Raw genomic sequence first — 21,593 nt, forward strand, 5'->3', positions numbered from 1 at the left:
TGAGCCAAAAGGGTATTGATGTGCTTTTCTCTCTGAAGAGGGTTGATGTTAAAGGCAAAAACTTTGATTTTTGTAACGATTGTCTTTATGGAAAGCAAAAGAAATCTTCTTAGTACTCTGGTGTCTCTTGCAAAGCTAATCCTCTTGATCTTATTCACTCCGATGTATGCACTATGCTTGTTAAGTCTTTTGGTGGTGCATTGTATTTTGTTACATTCATTGATGACTGTACTAGGAAAGGACGGGTGCATTTGTTGAAAAGTAAGAGTGAGACTTTTAATGCTTTTAAGAAGTTTCATGCTTTTGTCACTACGCAAAAGAGTACTAAGCTTAAATGTCTCAGATCTGATAATGGAGGAGAGTATGTCTCTGCTGAATTTCAGTGTTTTTGTGATGAAAATGGGATTAAAAGGGAGTTGAGAGTCTCTTATAATCCGTCTTCTAATGGTGTGGCTGAGAGATATAGTTGTACTTTATGCAAGAGAGTGCATTGCATGTTGTCCACCGCTAATCTTTCCCAAGAGTTTTGGGGGGAGGCATTGAAAACTGTAGTTCATATTTGCAATCGCTCTCCGAATAGTACGCTGAAAATTGACATTCTAGAGGAGGTTTTGTCTAGCAAACCTGCCTCTTATTATCATTTGAGAGTATTTGGCTGCGAAGCTTTCGTTCATGTACACAATGACTTGAGAACAAAGCTTGATATGAAGTCCATTAGAGGAGTCTTCCTAGGTGGGCTATAGAATGTGGTTACCACAGTTTAGAAAGGTAATACGCAGCCGAGACGTAGTGTTCAATGAGGCAAAATTGCTTAAGCATGTTACAAAATCTGATGCTGACAAGAAAACAGTTAGATTTCAGCCTTCCTTTGCATCCATTGATGTTGAAAAAGAGCTTCATGATGCATTACCGCAAGCTGAAATTGATAATCAGCCGGTTAACCTTGAGCCAGAAGAGGTAGGACATGATATTGATGCTCCTAATGAGGATGGACAGCCACGTGAATTGGCTGAAATTGATTTTCAGCATGATAGAGCTGAAAATGAGTTGCCTTATGATGTAGAATCGTTACCTGAGAATGTCGATCATTGGGTACGCAGGTCAACTTGTTTGACAAGGCAACCGCAGAGATTTAATCCCTCTTTGCATCATGTAATGTTGACAGATGAGGGTGAACCTCTTACTTATAAAGAGGCTAAGTCATGTGAATCAAGCAGTAAGTGGGAGCTTGCAATGCAAGAGGAAATGAAATCCTTGTATGCAAATGATACTTGGGATCTTGTGCCATTGCCTAAAGGGAGAAAGGCTCTTCTTAACAAATGGGTGGATGAAAAACCCAAGTACAAGGCAAGATTGGTTGCAAAAGGGTATGCACAGAAAGAAGGAATTGATTTTCAAGAAATCTTTTCCCTTGTTGTAAAGCTTACAACTTTACGTGTCCTTTTTGCTCTCGTTGCGGTGCTTGATTTGGAATTGAATCAAATGGATGTAAAGACAACGTTTTTGCTCGGTGACATTGAAGAGGACATATACATAAAACAACCTAAAGGTTTTGTAGTTCCTATACGTGAGGAACTTGTATGCAAACTGAAAAGGGCTCTGTATGGTTCGAGACAATCATCACGAGAGTGGTATAAGAAGGTTGACACTTTTATGCTGTCTCAAGGCTTTAAACGTAGCCATGCAGATCATTGTTTGTATACGAAAAGGGATGAAGATGGTAGTCCCATCATACTTGTTCTCTATGTTGATGACATGCTGCTTGCCGGGAAACATAAGACTAGTCGTGATGCTCTAAAACGTAAACTAAATTCAGCATTTGCTATGAAGGATTTGGGTGATATAGAGCATATTTTGGGCATGCGTATTAAAACTTAAAAGAGATAGAGAGCTGAAATTACTGTTTTTATCTCAAGAAAGGTACGTGGCAAAAGTACTTAACAGATTTAATATATCTACTGCTAAGTCTCTTGGGGTACCTTCACCTCCGTACACTAAGCTTAGCAAAGCAGATTGCCCAAAGGATGAAGTGGCATTGAAAGCAATGAAGGGAATCCCTTATGCATGAGCTTGTGCAGTGGGAGTTGTTAGTCGATACATGTCGAATCTTGGCAAAGCGCATTGGGAAGCTGTCAAATGCATTCTGAGATATTTGAAAGGTACAAAAGTGACTTGAAGTTGCAGGGATATTGTGATGCAGACATGGCAGGTGACAGGTATTGGAGGATGGTCTAGTCACCTTGACTAAGATCCATACACAGGATAACCCTTCAGATGTTCTCACCAAGAGTCTTGCTAAGGCTCAACATGAGCATTGCATATAGCTGGTGGGAGTTGTTTAACTTAAAGGCGTCATTTATGCCTTTAAGTGGGAGGTTGTTGGGTTAAAGGTCTAAATAATCCCTTTTTGTACATTTTTATACTTTGTTCAGGTTCATATTGGACCTGGACACATTTTTTTAAAGTCACTTATAATAAAAGTGGGAAAACCCAAAACTCACTTATTGAGTTTTCTCCAAAAACGAGCGTGCCATCTCTCTCTGCTTCGATCCCTAGCGCTTCCTCTCTGCTGCACTACACCTCCTGCTTCTTGCCCCAATCCTGCACTACATCGCGACGCGTACCTACCGGTACCCTCTGCTTCGTGCTTTCACCCCATTCGTGGCCTCACCATAAGATATGTAAAGACGGATATATGTGCTTTGACGCAAAGTTGGCAGTCGTTCCAGAGTTCTTTTAAGCAGTTGATGCCCAGAGACCATAATTAATATTTTCTACGTTGATTTTATCTTGAGTTTTGCTCGAGATTTTTCACCTCCATACAAAGGAGACTCTGCCAAATTTTTCCGGCGAGTCCTCTAGTTTGCCATTAGTACTCTTTTGCATTGACATTGCAGTCATTTTGCGGAGTTTCGGGTTGAGATTTTAATCTCTGTACAAAGGAGACTGCCGAAATTTCTGCAGAAATTTCTCCATAAATTCCAATCTCATTCCCTTGCATTTACTTGTCAGTCATGGCTTGAACTTCTGAGAAAGAAGAGTATTATATCAAGAAGTTTGATGGCACAAACTTATGTCTTGGTCAATAAGGACCTTGCAACACCATTGAAAGACCGTAAAGAGTGTTTACACTGATGATGAGTGGCAGGACCTTGATGCTCGTGCTATGGTGACCATTCGCCTACACCTTGGTGAGTTCATTTTCTTTACGATTAAAGAGACTGCTATAAAGAGAAAAGGGTAAAGAGGGTAAAGCCATTGTCGTAAGTCTTGCACCTCCTAAGAGTAGTGTGAAGATAGAGGAGCTCAATGTCGTTAAGTCTCCACATGTTGATTTTGTTCGTGTCACTTCCGGTTTGAGTCCAGAGGGACGAGGCATTGTTAGCTCTTGATGAATGCTATGCGCAGAGTTGGTCATTGACTCAGGTGGCAGTTTTCATGTTATTCCTCACAAGGAGTGGTTCTCTAGTTAGGCTTCTACACACGATTCAGTTAAGTTCGATAATTCTCATCAGCTTGAGATATATGGCATTGGAGACGTGAATTTGCGTATGCGTAATGGTACGGAGTTCATGCTGTGATGTGCCAAAGCTAACTAAGAGCTTGGTTTCAGCAGGACAACTTTATGATCTTGGATACTACAATGTTTGGCAATGGTTCCTGGATAATCAGAAAAGGTAACTTGTTCATGCTCAAAGACCAAAAGTCTGGCTCATTATATTCCTTATATGTCTCTTCTACGAAACAGAACTCTAGAGTCTATCTATGTAGCCAAGATGCCTTTTACTGAGTTGTGGCATAGCCGGCTTGGTCATATGAGTCAGAAAGGAATGAAGTAGTTATAGCATTTTAGCTATATCCTTGTGTTAAACTATTATGATTTTAGTTTGTATGAGCATTGCATATAGGGGAAACAGACTACTTACCACTTTGCCATTGGATAGGAAATTATGAAATCCTCTAGATTTGGTTAATAGTGATCTATGTGGGCCTTCTTAAAGTTAAGACCTCTCTGGATTCATATAGTCGGTCCCAGTTTCTCCCAAGGGTAGGTGTTAGGGAATGAGGCTGTTTTGTGGCTGTGCTCGGCTAGTGCGAGGTAGGTTTCTCATATCGGGCTGTGCTTAGCTATGTTTAGCTCAGGGTTTTGGCTCAGTTCCATAGCCATGTAGGCTCCTTTTGCCATAGGGTACCTCTCTGCCTTGGATTGTAGTGCCCTCCCAAAGCCCTAGTAGCTAGTAAGCCCCTTACTACTATTCTTTCTCACTAATGGGATTTATGCAGGGTCATGGGGTTGAACATGTGGGTTGGGTGCGGCCTATTGGGGGGGGGAGTGGTGGGGGTTTCACTTCCAGGTGCGTAGATCAACCCCAGTGTGGGGCACCTGTCACAAGACGGACACCACGTGCCAATAGAAAAGAACAGACTGAACAGACTTTTAGCACTTCAATAACAACTGAACTGCGAGAGAGAGACGACATGCGACATGGAGTGGTGGAATTCCACCCCAGAGAGTATTGGCCCCAAACATGGCGCTCCTTTCGGTATTTCTTTATATTGCATCGACACAGTACAAGCCGGTACTCGAGACTCTGCACCTTCTCCGGGAAGCATGCCAGAGAATAAGCCCTTAGTACATATTTAAAGGCCCTTGGCCTATGAAAAGCGGTTTACATGAAAAGCCTTCAAACTCAAAAGCTTCTGGTCCAAAAGCAATGGCAAAAAGTTGCCAGCATAAATCATGGAATTCCGTACAGCAGTCAATGCAAAACGCGGAAATTTGTACAATCTGCCACATCGTCATGTTAGCGTAATTTTCGGAATTTCCGTACAGCTGACACGCTCGGGCCATGAGCCGGTTTAACGACTCCCTCATCACTCCTCCCGCAAATAACCTAAAAAGGTTCGGGCCATGACATATAGAGGCCTTTTACAACCAAACGCCCCCCAAACCGCGACCTGCGTCGTATGGAGGTGCTGAGAGTAACCTCTGCTCAGACTTCTTAATGGTCCCCCCGTAAAAAACCATGCAGGTCCGGGCCATGAGTAAAAACAACACTTTTCAATCATTCAATACTCCCCCCCGTAAATAACCACAAGGGTCCGGGCCATGAGTATGAACAAGCATTACCAAACATCATTTCTCACCCTCCACCCGGGAATAAAATCACCAATCATTGAAACCAGTATTAAAACCAGAGTCAGACATTTCAAGTCGGCACCAAAACATGTTCAAAACAGATACCATCCATTTCAAACAAATTCCAATAGGATCACCAAACAAGTTCTCAAACAGATTTTAAACTTAAAAAGAAATCTCGACATCAATCGAGCTCGAAAAGTCGACTGACTTTCCATCTTGAAACCTGCACCAAAAATTAGGGTTAGATTCCTTTCATAAGGTCGTAGCTGACCACAACATGGTCCATCAGCTCTTGGACAGACAGTGTTCCTGTGGCGGTGATGGTAGTCCCAAGTCATAGCAGTCACACCGGACCTCCGAGGTTATCAACAAGAGGCACCTGCTGAGAGATGTAAAGAAATTGCAAGTTATAATCTGCTAGGATTTCCATGGCAAGCATTTTAGGATACCCCCCTCTTCCAGAAGTTGCACTCCGAAGGAAGATGTCAGAAACCATATAACTTCGGGCAAAAATTTTCCTGAAAGCTTGCCAAGTACTTGGAGTATGCTGCTTGGTAGCTATCGGCATCTGCATGGCACTGCCTCTGAGAAAAAGAGCAGCTGCGGGGCCTCCGGCTGTGAGAGGTGTGAGGAAGACAGTTGCAGCAGACACAATGAATGTAGACAAAGCTTGAAATTAACAGCTTGAACAAGATCCTGAAGCTTGATTAACAGTACCGCTGCTTACATGATTTAAAACTCCTTCCATGATTAGAGTGGCTTGAAAGCTTGGATTAGAGTGGCTTATGGTGTCTTTGATTAGATTGGCTATGGAAGATTGGATGAGAGTGAGCTATGGAAGCTTGGCTTGTGATTAGAGTGCTCAAAGCTTTTGGCTTCCTCCCCGCTAATACAGCAGAGCACGAAAACTTGAATATCTCTCAATCGGTGCAGAATTAGCCTCTGTGCGTGAGATGCAAAAATGCTCAAAACGCCCTTTTCCTTCTGCTAATGCGGTCCGTTTTGTCCAGAAACCTGTTTTACAAAAAAATTTCCAGAATAGGACTTTTTCGGCCTCCCTCATGCAGAGATGTGAAGTCTCTCACACACTTTCCTTTTTACCATTGACCACATGTCTTCCTCTAGTCAAGTTGCCTTATATGTCCTAAGAGCCTTTTCACATGTAAAACCTTTTCTTCAAACGTAAAATCTCTACGCTTAGGCCTTCATAACCACATAAAGCATACACTTTCTGGATCTCCTTGCTTGTTTTCGAGCCCTGGTCATTGCTCAATAAATGTGTGAGCTTCAAATAGACTTTTTCTGCTTCTCTTTACTCTTTTTTCCATCATGGAAGCGGAGCGGCACGACAACGGGAGCGCGCCCGATGCGCGATGAAGTAAGGGTAGGAGTGACTAATAAGTCTGGGGTCACAACACGAAGCTAAAATTTCCAATGAACTTTGGAAGTGCGAACTTGCTCTGTCTGCTCTTTGGTGGGACCGATATGCTTTCAGAAAAGTATACGCCTGATGCTCTGATACCAGTGTCACAAGATGGGCACCACGTGCCAATAGAAAAGAACAATCTGAACAGACTTTTAGCACTTCAATAACAATTGAGAGAGAGAGAGAGAGAGAGAGAGAGAGAGAGAGAGAGAGAGAGAGAGAGAGAGAGAGAGAGAGAGAGAGAGAGAGAGAGAGAGAGAGAGCACGCGACACGGAGTGGCGGAATTTCACCCCAGAGAGTATTGGCCCCAAACCTTGGCGCCCCTTTCGGTATTTCTTTATATTGCATCAACACTGTACAAGCCGGTACTCGAGACTCTGCACCTTCTCTGGGAAGCATGCCAAAGAAGGAGCCCTTAACACATATTTAAGGCCCCTGGCCTACGAAAAGGAGTTTACATGAAAAGCCTTCAAACTCAAAAGCTTCTGGTCCAAAAGTAATGCCAAAAAGCTGCTAGCGTAAATCATGAAATTCCGTACAATAGTCAACGCAAAACGCAAAAATCCATACAATTTGCCACGTCATCATGTTAGCGCAATTTTCGGAATTTCCGTACAATTGCCACGCAAGACTTTCAGTGTGTGTGTGGGTCCTGCTTTATTTTAATCCTTTATGTCGCTTGAGGCCCCATTGGATGGGGTCCCCATAATGTGGTAGGACTTCTTCTTCTGTTACTTGTTCTTCTTAGGGTTTAGGCCCCTCGGCCGACATCTACAAGTTGGCTCCCTTCTTTAGGGCTTTGACACGTCAGCAGTTTGTGACATCACCCTCCCTAAAGGGCCCTAGGGGGCAGTTCCTTTGCGGATTGCCAGTGGGTAGGAGGGGGGCAGCCCAACGTTTTTGGGCAGCCCTCTCCTCAGGGTTTTCTGGGCAGCCGACAGCCAGCCATGCCAATGTTTTTGGCTGGCAGCCCTAGCATTTTCTAGCCCATGCAGAGGGCAGCATGCGCGAGCGTGGGTAGCAGACCCAGCCTTGCGTTTCCTCCTAGGGCTATCCTCGCGTGTTCAATCTCAGGCTTAGCCAGAACATCTCCAGGACGGTGTAGGCTCTAGGAGAGCAGAGATCGTCTAACATCTAGAGGATTCTGTGTAATGGCCAGCCTTGAGGGATGCCGATCTCTCTCTCTAGTTCTAGGTTGGTGTCAGGAGGAGCACTTTAGGGTTGGGAGTCTATGTAGAGACCATGTGAGTGGTCTCATATGCAGAAGCGATACGGTGTGGTTTTGGACATGATTGAGAGAGAAGAAGCTTGCTGTTTTTTCGTGTTTTTCTCCAAGTTTGGGACATATTTCGGTATGTGGAGGCTATGGATCCTCGTCTGCGACTTCCCCATCTTTACCCTTGTTTACTCCGACCTCTCTTCACCGAAGGGAACCTGATGGAGGTCACGGATGTGAGCAGTGTTGGATTGCTTTGGTTTTCCCAGATAGTCATGTTGTTGTGCCTCCCCGCAAGGAGAGCAAACATGCGGCTATTGGATCTAGAGGGGAGCTATTCATTTCCAGCTTCTCCATGAGAGAAGTGTTTGGACAACAGCAGGATCTTCAACACTTTTGGAGGAGGTTTCTATGGCTTTGTTTTCTTCAAGGAGATGGATTGGTAGATTTGGTATGCCTTTTGCAAATGCACGTCTTTCTTGGAATTGTCGACGGAGCTACCTATCTGATGGGTAGCAGGTTGATGATTTGGTTGCACTTTTGTACCAGATTATGGATCATGGATGATAGAGGGGGATCTCTTTCCTTCTTGAAGCAGAGGATGCTCTTTGATTTTTCATTGCCCATCTTAGGATGGAAGTTATAGTTTTGGCTTTAGTTGACTCCTGTTTATCCGGTGTGCAGTAGTTCTCATGTTTGCAGTTTATAATTGATGGCCAAAATGCTTGTTAATTGACTCAAGTGCTTTGTGCATGAAGGCTTGCATCAATCTCAATATGGCTTCATTCCACAACGTCAAATTACTAATAACGTCGCAAATGTCATCATTGGAATGGAATATGCAAAGTACACTCGACAAGATGTCTTGGTCATGCAAATCGACATTGAAAAGACCTTTGATATTGTTCTTTGGGACTACATTGCAGATACCATGCAAAAATTGGGATTTGGGCCTAAGCTATCACGCGTGGTTTTTTTTCTTGTATGCACACAACACTTTTGTAGTGTGTTGGATGGATTTCTCACAGATTCTTTGCCTCCGGGACGTTCAATAAGGTAGGGATCTCCTCTCAGTTCTTTGCTTTATGCAATCGCTACTCACCCCTTCCTTATGTATTTGGATTCCTTGACCTCCACTGATAGATTGCATGGCCTGACATTACAATATGGGCAACACTTTATGGGACAGGCCTATGCGGATGACTCTTTATTTATGCCTCGCAATCAATATGATGATGTGGAGAAAATTATGCATACTCATCACTTGTTTGGATTGGCGGTAGGCTTTAAGGTTAGTTTGCGTAAATCCAAGGTATTTCCTTTGACTGAGTGTAACCGGCATAAGATATTGTGGCCAGGGGAGATTGTTCTTCCGCACACCATAGTTTGCCATTTTGGTTATTCGCTGGCTTGGGATTATCAGCTGCCAGAAACTGGATTGGATACTTCAACATCTACATTCCAAGTTAAATTATTGGAAATTGTCCACTTGGCCACTACATGTGCGTCTCAGGGTTGTCGACTGCATTCTCATGGCTTATGTGCAGTTTTATTTACCTTTGCTATCGTGGTCTCAGTTACGCTTGCAGTCCCTTATGTCTAGTATTTTGGAGCATTTTTGGCGCAGCTCGTCTAGCAGGAAGACTCTTCGGCTTTTATCTATGGACAAGTTCTGTGGAATATTTTGGATTTGCGAAGTCATGTTCTGGCTCGGAAAGCTATGCTATTGCTAGTCTTGGCGAAGCAACAACCTCCTTGGGCACTCATGGTATCACATTTGTGAGCGCATATCATCACGCCATCCTTTGGTCATTGGCAACCGACATATTGGGACGTCATTTTTGGGAAGCTTAAGGGACACATTCCAGGATGTCCTTTTATTTCTTCTCTCATTGTTGATTGGAAGGATGTTACTTGGCATTTGGTATGGCATATGCTCGACAATCCTCTCTAGGAAATTCCCTTCGATTGGAGTCTGCAGTGGATCAGGGCATTCTCTTCAACTTTGGTCCATCGGTCTCCTTGCCAGATGTATTTTCTTTCTCAATAAGGAATATGCCAGGTACATCAGGTGGTGGATGACATGGGTCATGTTCTTTCATTCGCTGATACAACGCCCTGTTTTCGATTAGAACTCCACTGTTCTCCTCTTTGGCAGGAAATTCAAAGGATGCTTGCTGATCACGCTGTCATAATAACTAATATCTAATTCTCCTAAATGATTTTCTCATGTTAAACGGATCATTTAATATGGGGAAGTACCAGGGGAGAAAAAGCTAGAATATTGGTTAAGCTGGCAGACTGGCCACAGTAGGGATCCAAAGGAGGGAAAATAGGGATCCAAAGGGGGGGCCATCTGCAAAAGAGCAATGTGCAACAATGGGCTTTAAAGACCCTAAGGTTCAGCCCATTAAGACTTCTAAAATGCCAAGGTTCCAAAATTCAAAGGTTGTGTCCAATGGTCAAATCTTAGGGAAATTGGATGCTTTGTGAGTGTGCACAAAATTCTTCAAGACTCCTACATAGAAGGGGGCGAGCCCTGTAAGTAGGGGATGAGAGACACACACACACACACACACACACACACACACACACACACACACTCACTCACAGGCTCCCTTTACACAAAGGGAATAGGGGACACATGTCAGCTCCCTAGCCCAATTGCCCACAAGGTGCACTCAAATCCTATTGGATGGCCATAGCGGTGGACCAATGAGAATTAGGCTAGAGTAAATCTAGTTTAATTACTAAAAAACACATGATAAAAGAACCAATAAGAATTAAGCTCTCTAGAAGACTATTGGACAGTCTCCCAAGGGGTCCAATGAGCATTCAGCAGCCCAATGGCTTGCTTGATTCCTATTGGCCAGAAGACAAAGGAGTCCAATTAGAGTTTAGTTGCATTATTTAATTACCTAAAGCTCTCACAAAAGGGGAAAGGGGGACACAGGTCACAAAGCTATCACTTATGCTTCTCAATTATGATTGGCTAAGCTTTGCAGGGTCCAATGGGGTGCCAGCAAGAGTAAATTGCAAGAGGGGTCGACCAAGAGAGAGAGGGGGACTGATTTTGGCAAGGCATTATCTCACACACACTCACACAATTTCATGTGTGAAGCAAGAAGACTCTCTCTCTCTCTCTCTCTCTCTCTCTCTCTCTCTCTCTCTCTCTCTCCTCTCAAGCTTTGATGGAAAGTTCATCATCTACTCCTAGCTGGTGAGAAGGGAGGCCTACACCAACTATTATGAGTGAATATGTGAGGAGATATACTTCTTTCTCGTAAGACTACTCCTTCCTCTCAATCTACTCTCATACCTCGCTAGCTCTCACCATCTTCAAAGGTGAGGTCTTGGGTCTGAGACCGTGAGGGAATTGATGTTGTGTTTCATAAGTGTGTGCATGGTGCTTGAATCTTCCATCTTCATTGCACCAACAAGTTATTGAAGGAACACAAAGTATTGTATTGTAAAATGTCTCCCTTGATGGGGGAAACCTATAATACAAAGCCTTTTGGAGGGGGAACCGGCTCCATGTAAATCCGGTCCTCAACTGTTGTCAATAGCTTAATTTCTCTCTCTTTTGAAGTATTGTTCATGCCTATCTAACTAGGTGTTATGCTTTTGTTGCTCTCTCCATCCAAACACTCTTGCTATGCTCATTAGGAATCTATTCTAATGAAATGCTCACTATGTTCATGTTATTTTCCGCTACACACAAGTTACTAGGCCATTAAATGCTACACACGCACCCATCCCTCCTTTGGTTGTGGACTCCCGCTTTTTTGATTGGATCTTGCTACTACCAGACTGGAATGTATTTCAACCGGCTATGTTTATGCACTCTTGCAGTTTGATGCGTGGATTGTGCAACATGGTAATCAAGTGTGGTCACTCTTGAAATCATCCTTGTATTGGCAACGAACATTGTCTAGCATTTGGTAGAGTCATCTACCTCTGAAGGAATGTATTTTCTTGTGGCGCTACTTAGTGGAAGCTCTATGTGTTGGCAGCTTATTGCATGCACGGCATATTGCGCCTTCTCATTGTCTCAGATGCCATGAAGGTGAGGAGACTATGCCACACACTTGTTGTGGGGTTGTCGCTGCTTCAGATCCTTCATTTGCCAAGTTATCGACTGCTCTTTGGCTGCATTTTCCCTCTGGCATTTTTCACATACGATTTTGGCTTTTTGGGATGCTCCAGTCTCCGCAGTCTCAATTTACGGTGTTTTTTAATTGGGTCAGATTTTGGGTTCTGTGGGCCATTTGGCATCAAGGCATCGATATTGACCGGTATCCTTATTTCAAATTGTCGCTTGGTCAAGCGCTGCATTTCGCCTATGATGGGGACAGCACTCTTGATGTCTATAGGATTTATTTTGACTGTTTCTAGCCCTCGGAGCCTCATGGTGCTCCACTTTTCGTATCTCTTATTTTTCGTGGGTTTTCCTTGCTTTGAGGTTTCCCACTCGTAAATTCCATCAACAAGATTTACTGGAAAAAAGTGTGTACAAGGAGACTAACTCAAGCTGGTTCATTTTATGGGCTCTTTATCTTGGTAGCACTTCAGACATGTGAAGACCTAAATGCTGACACTCAATCAATGGTTTCACCACCAAGGGGGAAGGAAGGATGCTGGCTGATACCTCTTAATCTCTATCTTGTCTTAGTGGAATCTTGAAGAGGAATTACTAACCCCATTAGCCTATTGAACATTTGCAATGTAACAGTCTCATTCCACATGTATGAGTCTTCTACTCCTCCTGTGATTGTTTGGGGTAGATAAACGGCTCTTTATTTGTTGCAGTCCTTGCTTTGTGTTACAAGGGAGAGTTGTGAAGTTCCATGATTATTCTCATAAAAATGTGCACAGCAGGTAAGTGTATGTGGCCTATATGAAGTTATGGCTTTGAGCCGTAATTCAGGTTTCCATAAGGATAGTGAAAGTGCTTATCTGTTCAGGGTTTGTACCGTGCAGAACAAGAGGAGAACAGTTGCTAAGACAGATCAATGAAAATGCAGAATTTATACATGTTGATATAGACAACATGACATCCTTGGAAAAGGCTATTGATGGTATCCTTTGCTTTTATTATAATCATGCTGCCCTCTCTCTAAGATTAATGAATTGGTATGTTCTCAATTTAAATTTTACTACTTTTGTACTTTACTATGCTGTCCTGTTCTTTTAGGCAAAGATATTGTGGTTCATGCAGCTGGACCATTCCAGCGCAAAGAGCACTGCAATGTTTTGGAGTCGGCTATTTCAAGCAAGGTCTTTACTTTGTCTGGCCCTATCGTGCAAGATGTCAAAACAAAAACAAGTGGCTTTTATGTTTGTGAAGTTGTGAAGGAAGATTTGAGGAAGAATCTTGACTCATACTCTGAAACTGCGAGGCAGCAAGATAAATTATCTTTGTCTGTCAATAATACTTTATATTGTAATAAAGGAAGGTCTGGTACTTCTGTGTTCTCAAAAGTTTCTTCCGCAATTTATTCTCTGTAGATTAGTCTGATCAGATGTTGCATCCATGCATAAACACGAGTCATTTGGCCTGATACTTGCGAAGGGAAATTTGTATGTTGAAATACAAGCAGGCATTCACACCATTTTTTATCGGTCATGGGAAGCTTGATTTGGTGAAGATGTTTGTGTCTTGCAGGTTGCATATGTGGATGTCTGTGATGACCAGGAATATTCTCAACGGACGAAGGGCTTACATGACAAAGCTAAAGCTGCAAATGTACCGGCTATAACAACTGCGGGAATCTATCCAGGAGTTAGCAATGGTACCAACATTTAATAAGAATTCACGCCTAATCTCAGGTCTAAATGGTGGTTGAAAATACTGAAACCATTCACTTTATCTTTTGGGAAACTGCAGTCATGGCTGCTGAACTTGTGCGCTTGGCAAAAGCTGATGAAGGAGAGCCTGAATTTTTGAGGTAGACTTTTCTGGAGTTTTTGAGCTATGAAGATGATTCTTGTATTAACTTTAGACCCTAATCTTATCCATCAAGGTCCTGTAGAGAATGTACTCCATCAAGATCCTTCAGAGAATGTAGTCCCTCTTGCACTGCCCAATATTGTGTATCCGGTGCAACGATTTACAGAGAAGGCTGCTGCTGTTTTGTTCCTTCTTAGTCAAATGCCAAATGTGGGTCAGTGTCTTAATTGTCAACCGGGAGCATGTGGGATTGATGGTGTCTATTATGTTGCTTGTGGATTCTATGAGGTTGCCTGCTTTGAGCCTTGTTTTAGGTTTATGCTTTTGGAACAATACCCACAGTACTTTGGGACACAGATGATACATCTAGTGCATGGATGCACCATCTCTCACCCTTACACAGTCACAGATCACCAAGCTCATACCTGACCCAGCTAGACACCAGAAGGGCATGGATACAACCAGCACAGGAATTGGGCACGAAGATGGCTTTTTACAAAGACCATCTTCTCCAGCTTACGGAAGATGGTTCTGTGGCGAGACCCAGATATATGGATACCCACTTGTCTCATGGGATACGATGTGCTATTGGCCAATTACGCACATCTTCTCACCAGTTGCGGATTGAGACAGGGAGATACAGCAGAGGACAGGACATGCCCCTTGTGTAACATGGAACCTGAGACAGAGCTACACTATACATGTCGCTGCCCGTCTACTACGAGATACGAGGCCGCTTCCATTGCTTGTTCAGAAAAGGTTTTGGACCAGTCTCAAGAGTCATGGGATACGAAGATCAGAGATGTTTAGGTTTGTTCTTGCTTGAGCTGCGCAGACACAGAGATAGCGTGATGAATGGCGAGGCTAGCCAATCTCAAAGACGGATCACAGACTTCTTCAGAGCAGACACTGGACAGCCGCAAGAGCCACTCCCAGAGCAGAGCTCCCCCTCGTCTCACACCAGAGGCACACTGATTGACCGAGCGATTGAACTGGGGAAATCCAGACGCCCGCGACAGCGAAGAACTACACAGCATCGACGGAGGCTACGACAGAAAATTCGGAGCACGTTGGCCAGGCATGCACGACGCCCGGTCAGACTACTAACCATGGAGGAAATTGATGAGATTCGCCAACGACCGATGCTAGATCTCTTGTGATTCAACTATCCCAACAAGCCGCCGATTTTTTGCTTAGTCTTTTGCTTGGTTCACATCGATCGACTTAAGACCCCATAGTATATATCTTTGTTTTGTACTGTTGTTAGGTTATTTGTTATTTTGTTACTCTGACTTTGTATCAGATCCACCACTTTGTAACTTTCGGGTCTCATAGGTCATTATGGCCTTTTGAAGACGTTAATATAACATTTCATTTCTCTCTCTCTCTCTCTCTCTCTCTCTCTCTCTCTCTCTCTCCAACCCTTGCTCCCTCGCGCCCTCTACGCCCCAATCCTGCTCCCTCGCGCTCACGCAACCCCTGCCCCAGCTCCCTCACTCTTTCTGCAGCCCGAGCCCCTACTCCCTCGCACTCCCGCAGCCCCTGCTCCCGCGCGCTCCCTGTAGCCCCAGCTCCCTCGCACACCCCTCCCTGTGCCCCTTGCCCCCCCCCCCCCCCCCCCCCCCCCCCCCCCCCCCCCCCCCCTCCCTGCTGCCTCGCTTTCCCCCCCCCCCCCCCCCCCCCTACGCCCCTGCTCCATCGCACTTTTCCCCCCCTTGTTGCCCGTGCATAGAGAGAAAAAGCTCCCCTTTGCCACTTGTTGCCCTTGCGTAGAGAGAGAAAGTGATACGCTCTCCCCTCCCCCGCCAGTGCGTAGAGAGAGAAAGTGGAGGGAAAGAAGGCGTAGAGAGAGAGAGAAGTAAAAGCATAGAGCGAGAAAGTGGAGGGAAAGAAAGCGCAGAGAGTGAGAGAGAGAGAGGGAAAAAAAGAGCGTAGAGAGAGAAAACCTGGGCACGTAGAGAGAGAGAGAAGGGGGGGGGGGGGGGGGGGGGGGGGGGCAAAAAAAAAAAAAAACTCGGACTGCAGATTTTGCTGAAATTGTTGGGGTACACAAAATGCGTACTTGATGCGGGAGAAAATGTATGCATAGTGTGGAAACACATGTGCGCATAGGCTCTCGTTTTAGCGGCGATTAAGCATGAGAAAGCAGAACGATAAGATTGACCCCTTAGAGGATGCTATCCAAAAATGCAAAGAAGAAATGCCGGAAACCATTAGCAAGATGAACCGCAACGTAATGGGCACAATAAAAATGCTCGAAGGATGCGTGTTGATCCAAGAAAGCAAGATAAATGCACTGGAAGAGCGTGTGACGGCTCAGGATGAAGATATTGCGTCACTCAAGAAGGATCTCGCTGCAGCACGATCAAGAAACACACTTGAAGAGAGAGAATTGCAACCCTCAATAATAAAAGAACTCAACACAATCAAGGAGCAAGTACGGGCCATCAAAGAAGGAGAAGAGCAACACAAAGAAATGACGACTTTTTGAGTGGATGTTATTACGAAGACTCAGCAGAAGGTGGATGAAGCCGAGAAATGGATCGAGGTTGCCAAGAAAGGAAAAGGCAAGAAAATAACGTCCACTGCCACACCCACTATTATTAATCTGACATTAGAGGAGGAGCAAAGAAGACGTGCGCACGCTTTACATGTAAGAATTTGCGGCCTTAAAGACAAAGATAATGTGAACGAAGAGGTAAAAGAACTCATGGCTTTAATGGGGGTTCATGAGCTGATGCACACAAGAGCTTGGAGGGTGGGCAACAAGAAAAATGGAAGCAATGGGAAAACCTCGAAAGAAAGGGCACTCATCCTTCGTTTTCCCTCCATGGAAGCGAAGGACTTTTTGAAGAAAAGGCCAACTCTTAAGAAGACGGGCATCTGGCATCAATCACAGATCTTTGGTTATGCAATAAAAACAACAAACCGTAGGTACCCCTTGGTCGTTGCTGCTACCGCTCCCCCCCTCGCGATTGCACTCCCCTAGCGCTACCCCCCCCCCGGTAACCTGCTCCCTGCTTGCGCATCAATCACAGATCTTTGGTTATGCAATAAAAACAACAAACCGTAGGTACCCCTTGGTCGTTGCTGCTACCGCTCCCCCCCTCGCAATTGCACTCCCCTAGCGCTACCCCCCCCCCCCCCCGTTAACCTGCTCCCTGCTTGCGCCCACCCTCAGCCCCCGCTGCCTACTGCTCTGCCTTGCCCTACCCCTGCCCGCCCGCCCTCAACCCCCGCTGCCCCTGTCCCTGCCCGCCTGCCCTCAGTCCCCCGTTGCCCTTCACTGCACTGCCCGCTGCCCCCCTTTTCGCTGCCCTCTCCCTCGCCACGCTGCGCTCCCTGTCCGGGCCTCCCCCACCTCTCTTCACTCACTGAACCCCCCCCCCCCCCCCCCCCCCCCCCCCCAACCCCCCTGCTCGTGGCTCTTTTCGTTCTCCCTTTTCTCACGCCGTGGTTCTTCTGTCAATTGGCTTTGGCAGTGCTGGTTCTCCGACAGTGCTTGTCGGGGTCCCTTTGCAGAAAAATTGCTTTACCCACTCTATCTCCGCCACAGTAGTAGATACAGATGGAGGCTCAAGCTCCACCACAGAAGAACTCCACTGAAGCCCCTTTGCCCGACCCCGCTAAGACCACCATTCGACTTGCTCTATCACCGACAGAGCAAGCGAGCCTAGCCGCAGAGGTAGAGCGCTTGCAGGCGACTTTTGTCATCTGCAAGATTCTCGGTACCAGACCCAGCAGAGGAGATCTGCGTAATCTTTTCCAGGCCCGCCTTCTCGTAGAGGCAGGCAAGATCTTGGACGTTCAGATCCTTGGACGAGGCTACTACCAGATCGAGTTCGAGACCCCCGAGATGGCGTCCAAGGTCATCGCCATGAGTCCATTGACCATCCGAGCAGCTCGAGCCCACTTTCGACAGTGGAGACATGGTTTTGACCCTGCTTCACATGTTCTCGTAGAGGAGACAGACCAGTGTAACAGGGAACGGGGGGAACACATCCCAAACATTCCGAAACGGCGTTCCGCACGAGTCCCGTTCCCGAAATGGAGATGGGAACGGAACGCCGTTCCAGAACGGGGTATAACCGGAACGGTGTTCCGGAATGGAGGGAACGAGGCGGAACATGAGGTGGAACGGCAAAACGCGGGGCGGAACGGAAAAAAGTATGCATTTGGGGGCAGATTTGGGGCTATTTGGGGATTATATTTGGTGCACTTTGAGGGGAGGTTAGGGGGCAGATTTGGGGTTGTTTAGGAGTTTATTTGGGACTAAGCTGAATGGAGGTAATTCAAGCCTTAGTTTAGTGGACCATTCCGGCCCCGTTCCCGATGGGGATCCTCTCATGGAACGTGCAGGGACTTGGTGAGCCCCAGTTTCAGCATCAACGGGGCCGACTGCGTTAGGAGCTTCAACGCTGCCTTGTGGGAGGAGAGATTATGCTACAAGAGTATCATTTGTGTGAAAGCCGCATTAGACGTTGTGGTCAGCTCTTGCGTGGACGATATGATACTTTTTGGTCAGCTGCTTTTGGACCTGGAGGCATCCAAGGTGGGGTATGTATGACTATTGCGGATTCTTTGCAGCAGGCCATTGTGGGCAGAGGGATTATTGTGCCAGGCAGGGCTCAGTGGATCACTATGCAGGTTCAGGGTTGCCGTGTGGGCTTCCTGAACATATATGCGCCCAATGTGGTGAATGCACGAACAGAGTTTTGGTCACAGATTGTTGAATCTCTGCCGCATGCAGAACATTGGTGCATAGGGGGTGAATTCAACATGTTGGAGGACCCTTCTGACAAGATTGGTGGTAGCCATGCTACTGTGCAGGGAGTTGAGCTGGCAGCTTGGGAGAGGTTTTGTATGACTCTGAAGGTCTCGGATGTATGGCAGCACTCTAGTTTTGTAAGGCCCCCAGACAGCATGGCCTTCTCTCGTTCGACTGCAGGGTGGGAGGAGTGAATCTATCGCGGATAGATCGCTTCTACACTGGTGACCATTTCAGTGACTTGGGTGGGACAGTTGGCATTCTAGCAGGGCCTTCCTTCTCGGACCATGCACCAGTGATCCTCACAGTGGCAGACAGACAGAGGAGGGGGAGCAAGATGCTTCGCATCCCTGAGAGGGTCTTGATGGACTCTGCACTCAGGGAGCGAGTAGAGGCTCTATGGACAGAGAGCTTGGACATGCAGGATTCTCCTTCTGACAGAGTGGCCTCAGGAGTAGCTCAGATTAGTCGTTTCTTTCTCCAGGAGTCTTTGGCTCGCCTGGCTGCAGCGAGAGAGGAGGAGCAGCGTCTCAAAGAGGGCGTTGCTTCCTTGCAGAGGATCAGGAGCAGCATCCAGACAGTCCTTGGTTGGAGGAGCAGCTACAGTAGGCTCGCCAGGAGCTTGTTAGCACAAAGGAGCGGAGCCATGAGTTTGCTTTTCATCGACATGCATCTCAGTGGACACAGGTGGGTGATAGAGTGACTGGTGCTTTCTTCAAGGCAGTGGGACCTCGGCATACGCATGCCAAGGTGAGTCAGTTGAGGAGGCCCGACGGGTCAGTTGCTTCAGAGCCACAGGACATGCGTGCAGTTACTACTGACTTTTACCGTGAGTTACTGTCTGCAAAGCCTAAGTCAGAGCGTCAGGATGCATGCAGGGAGTAGGTGTGGGCACAGATGCCTTGCCTAGTGACTGAGGAGATGCGTCAGAGGCTTGAGTTGCCACTTCAGCTTAAGGAGTTGCACACAGCTCTTAGTCAACTCCCCCGTGGTAGCTGTCCAGGTGAGGATGGCTTGACTCCCAATTTTTTCTTGGAGTACTGGGACTTGCTTGGCCCAGATCTCTATGATGCTTTTCAGTACATCTTGCACCCAGGAGAGATGCCTGACAGCATGAGTGAGGGTCTGATCTACCTCATTCCCAAGGAGGGTGGCTCCTTGGATGAGATTCGACAGTGGCGCCCCATCACCATCCTCAACTCAGCCTACAAAATTCTTGCCAAGGCTCTGAGTTTGAGGATCTAGCCACTTCTAGAGAGCCTTATACATGGGACTAAGACAGGTTTTGTCAAGGAGCGCAGTATCCTTGACATCTTTACTTTTTAGGAGGCTTTTGTCCTTGCGCGGCTCCGTGGTGGGGATCTGGTGATTCTCCTTCTCAATTTTGAGAAGGCCTACGACAGAGTTGACTGGGACTTTCTAGAGGGCACTCTACACAGGGTAGGCTTCTCAGATGCTTGGATCAGAGGGGTGTCAGCTTTGTACAGACGGGCACACAGTCAGGTACTTTTGTCAGGAGGTAGAGGTGATCGTTTCATGCTCACACATTTGGTCAAACAGGGCTGTCCTCTTGCCCCCTTCCTCTCTCTCTTCTATGCTGAGGCCATGAGAAGGTTTTTGGTGTCGCAGTAGGTTGGTTTACGGGGCTTAGCACTCCCTATTCGGGGAGATGAGCTACTGGACGTTGAGTTTGTTGATGACTCAGCCTTGTACTTGGATGGCCAAGAGGCCAACCTTCACAGGTGTGAGCAGGCTCTTGAGACCTTCTGTTGTGCATCTGGCGCACTGATCAACTGGAGAAAGACAGTGGCTTTCTCGGTTGGTAGTGCTCTTCTCCCCGACTGGATACCAGGCGAGGGTTTCAGGTGGATTCCCCCTGGGATTGCAATTCGGTACTTGGGCTGTCAGGTTGTTTTGAACTTGTCTCCCGAGCAGCAGATTGCTCCCCTCCTCCTGAGGAAGTTGTTACATTGGAGCTCCACACGACTTTCTTTGGCTGGCAGAGCTGTAGTGGCCAACCAGGTGTTGTTGGCTACTATGTGGTACATCACTTCTTGCTGGATCTTCTCAAGTTCTTGTATCAGCCAGGTAGAGCGGCTGATAAGGAATTTCCTTTGGTCAGGGCGAGACACTCTAACAGCCCGGGCCAGAGTGGCTTGGCAGGTCATCATTCTTCCTTGTTCCCAGGGAGGGCTTGGGATCATAGACCCAACACAGCAGAGCAGAGCCCTTCTTGGGAAGTTCATCGTCCGAGGTCTTCTTCCAGGTGAGGAGCCCTGGAAGGAGTTCTTGTTATAGCGGCTTCGTGCTAGGGTGCCTCAGGCAGGAGGCCCCTGGCAACCTTCGACCAAATGGATCTTCACAGAGATGCGTAGAGTTGGTTTGAGCAAGAGACTGGAGGATCGCTTCGCTGTGGGGTTGCTACGATGTTGGGAGCACTTGCGGCGAGGCCTGGAGTAGCGTCAGCCTACTTGCACGGAGAACCGCCTGCGACAGCCCCTTGTTTGGAACCCCATAGTTAGCACTCAAAGAGGTCACTTGGCTGGTAGTCGGTCTCATGTTTCTTGGGGTTCCATGGCAGCGGGTCCAGCACGCTCTTTAGGTGACTGGTTACAGTTTTCAGGCTTGACAGAGGAGCTACAAGGCTTTCAGCTATAGGGCATGAGAGGGGTGCAGAGCATGTGCCAGGACATCTGAGAGGCAGTACCACCTGAGTGGCTCGCGCCTCTCGAGTCAACAGCGCCCAGATGGATGGGAGCCTTCACGCGACTGGAGTTCATCTCTATTCGGGCTTGCTCAGAGACTGTTCCCTCCCTGTTTTTCGAGCTACAGGGTGAGGGATGCTTACAGCAAGTTGCAGTAAAGGCCCCGCAGGTGGCAGTTGTTGTTTTCAGAGGATCCGAGTGGTGGGCATCTGTGGAAGGACTTGTGTCATCGATCCTGACCTAGCTGCTCTTGCGACTGGACACTAGAGACTGTGGGCTTGGGAGTGTTGTCCACTGGCACGAGTATAGTGGGATCCTGGAGAGTGGCTTTGGAGGGACCCCTTCTCTTCTGCAGACCACCCAGGTGTCCCTTTCTTTCAGTAC

General features: G+C 46.6%; 1 protein-coding gene across 7 annotated transcripts in view; it reads left to right on the top strand.

Annotated features, from left to right (window-relative positions):
• LOC147465082 (Saccharopine dehydrogenase) overlaps positions 1–21,593 on the top strand; it is a 115,915-nt gene that overhangs the window by 54,161 nt on the left and 40,161 nt on the right. For 4 of the 7 annotated variants that reach the window (XM_086517992.1, XM_086517961.1, XM_086517982.1 and 1 more), the window contains exons 2-6: positions 12,596–12,664; positions 12,767–12,864; positions 12,981–13,063; positions 13,452–13,578; positions 13,674–13,734. In XM_086517992.1, the coding sequence (XP_086374118.1) occupies positions 12,596–12,664; positions 12,767–12,864; positions 12,981–13,063; positions 13,452–13,578; positions 13,674–13,734 (438 nt within the window). Of the gene's footprint in view, positions 1–12,595; positions 12,665–12,750; positions 12,865–12,980; positions 13,064–13,451; positions 13,579–13,673; positions 13,735–21,593 lie in introns of all 7 variants that reach the window. The other 3 variants (XM_086517974.1, XM_086517969.1, XM_086518000.1) reach the window with 2 other exon arrangements.

This window comes from Adiantum capillus-veneris, chromosome 1 (genome assembly GCF_014529385.1).
Source record: "Adiantum capillus-veneris isolate H3 chromosome 1, ASM1452938v2, whole genome shotgun sequence".
Taxonomy (NCBI): Eukaryota; Viridiplantae; Streptophyta; class Polypodiopsida; order Polypodiales; family Pteridaceae; genus Adiantum; species Adiantum capillus-veneris.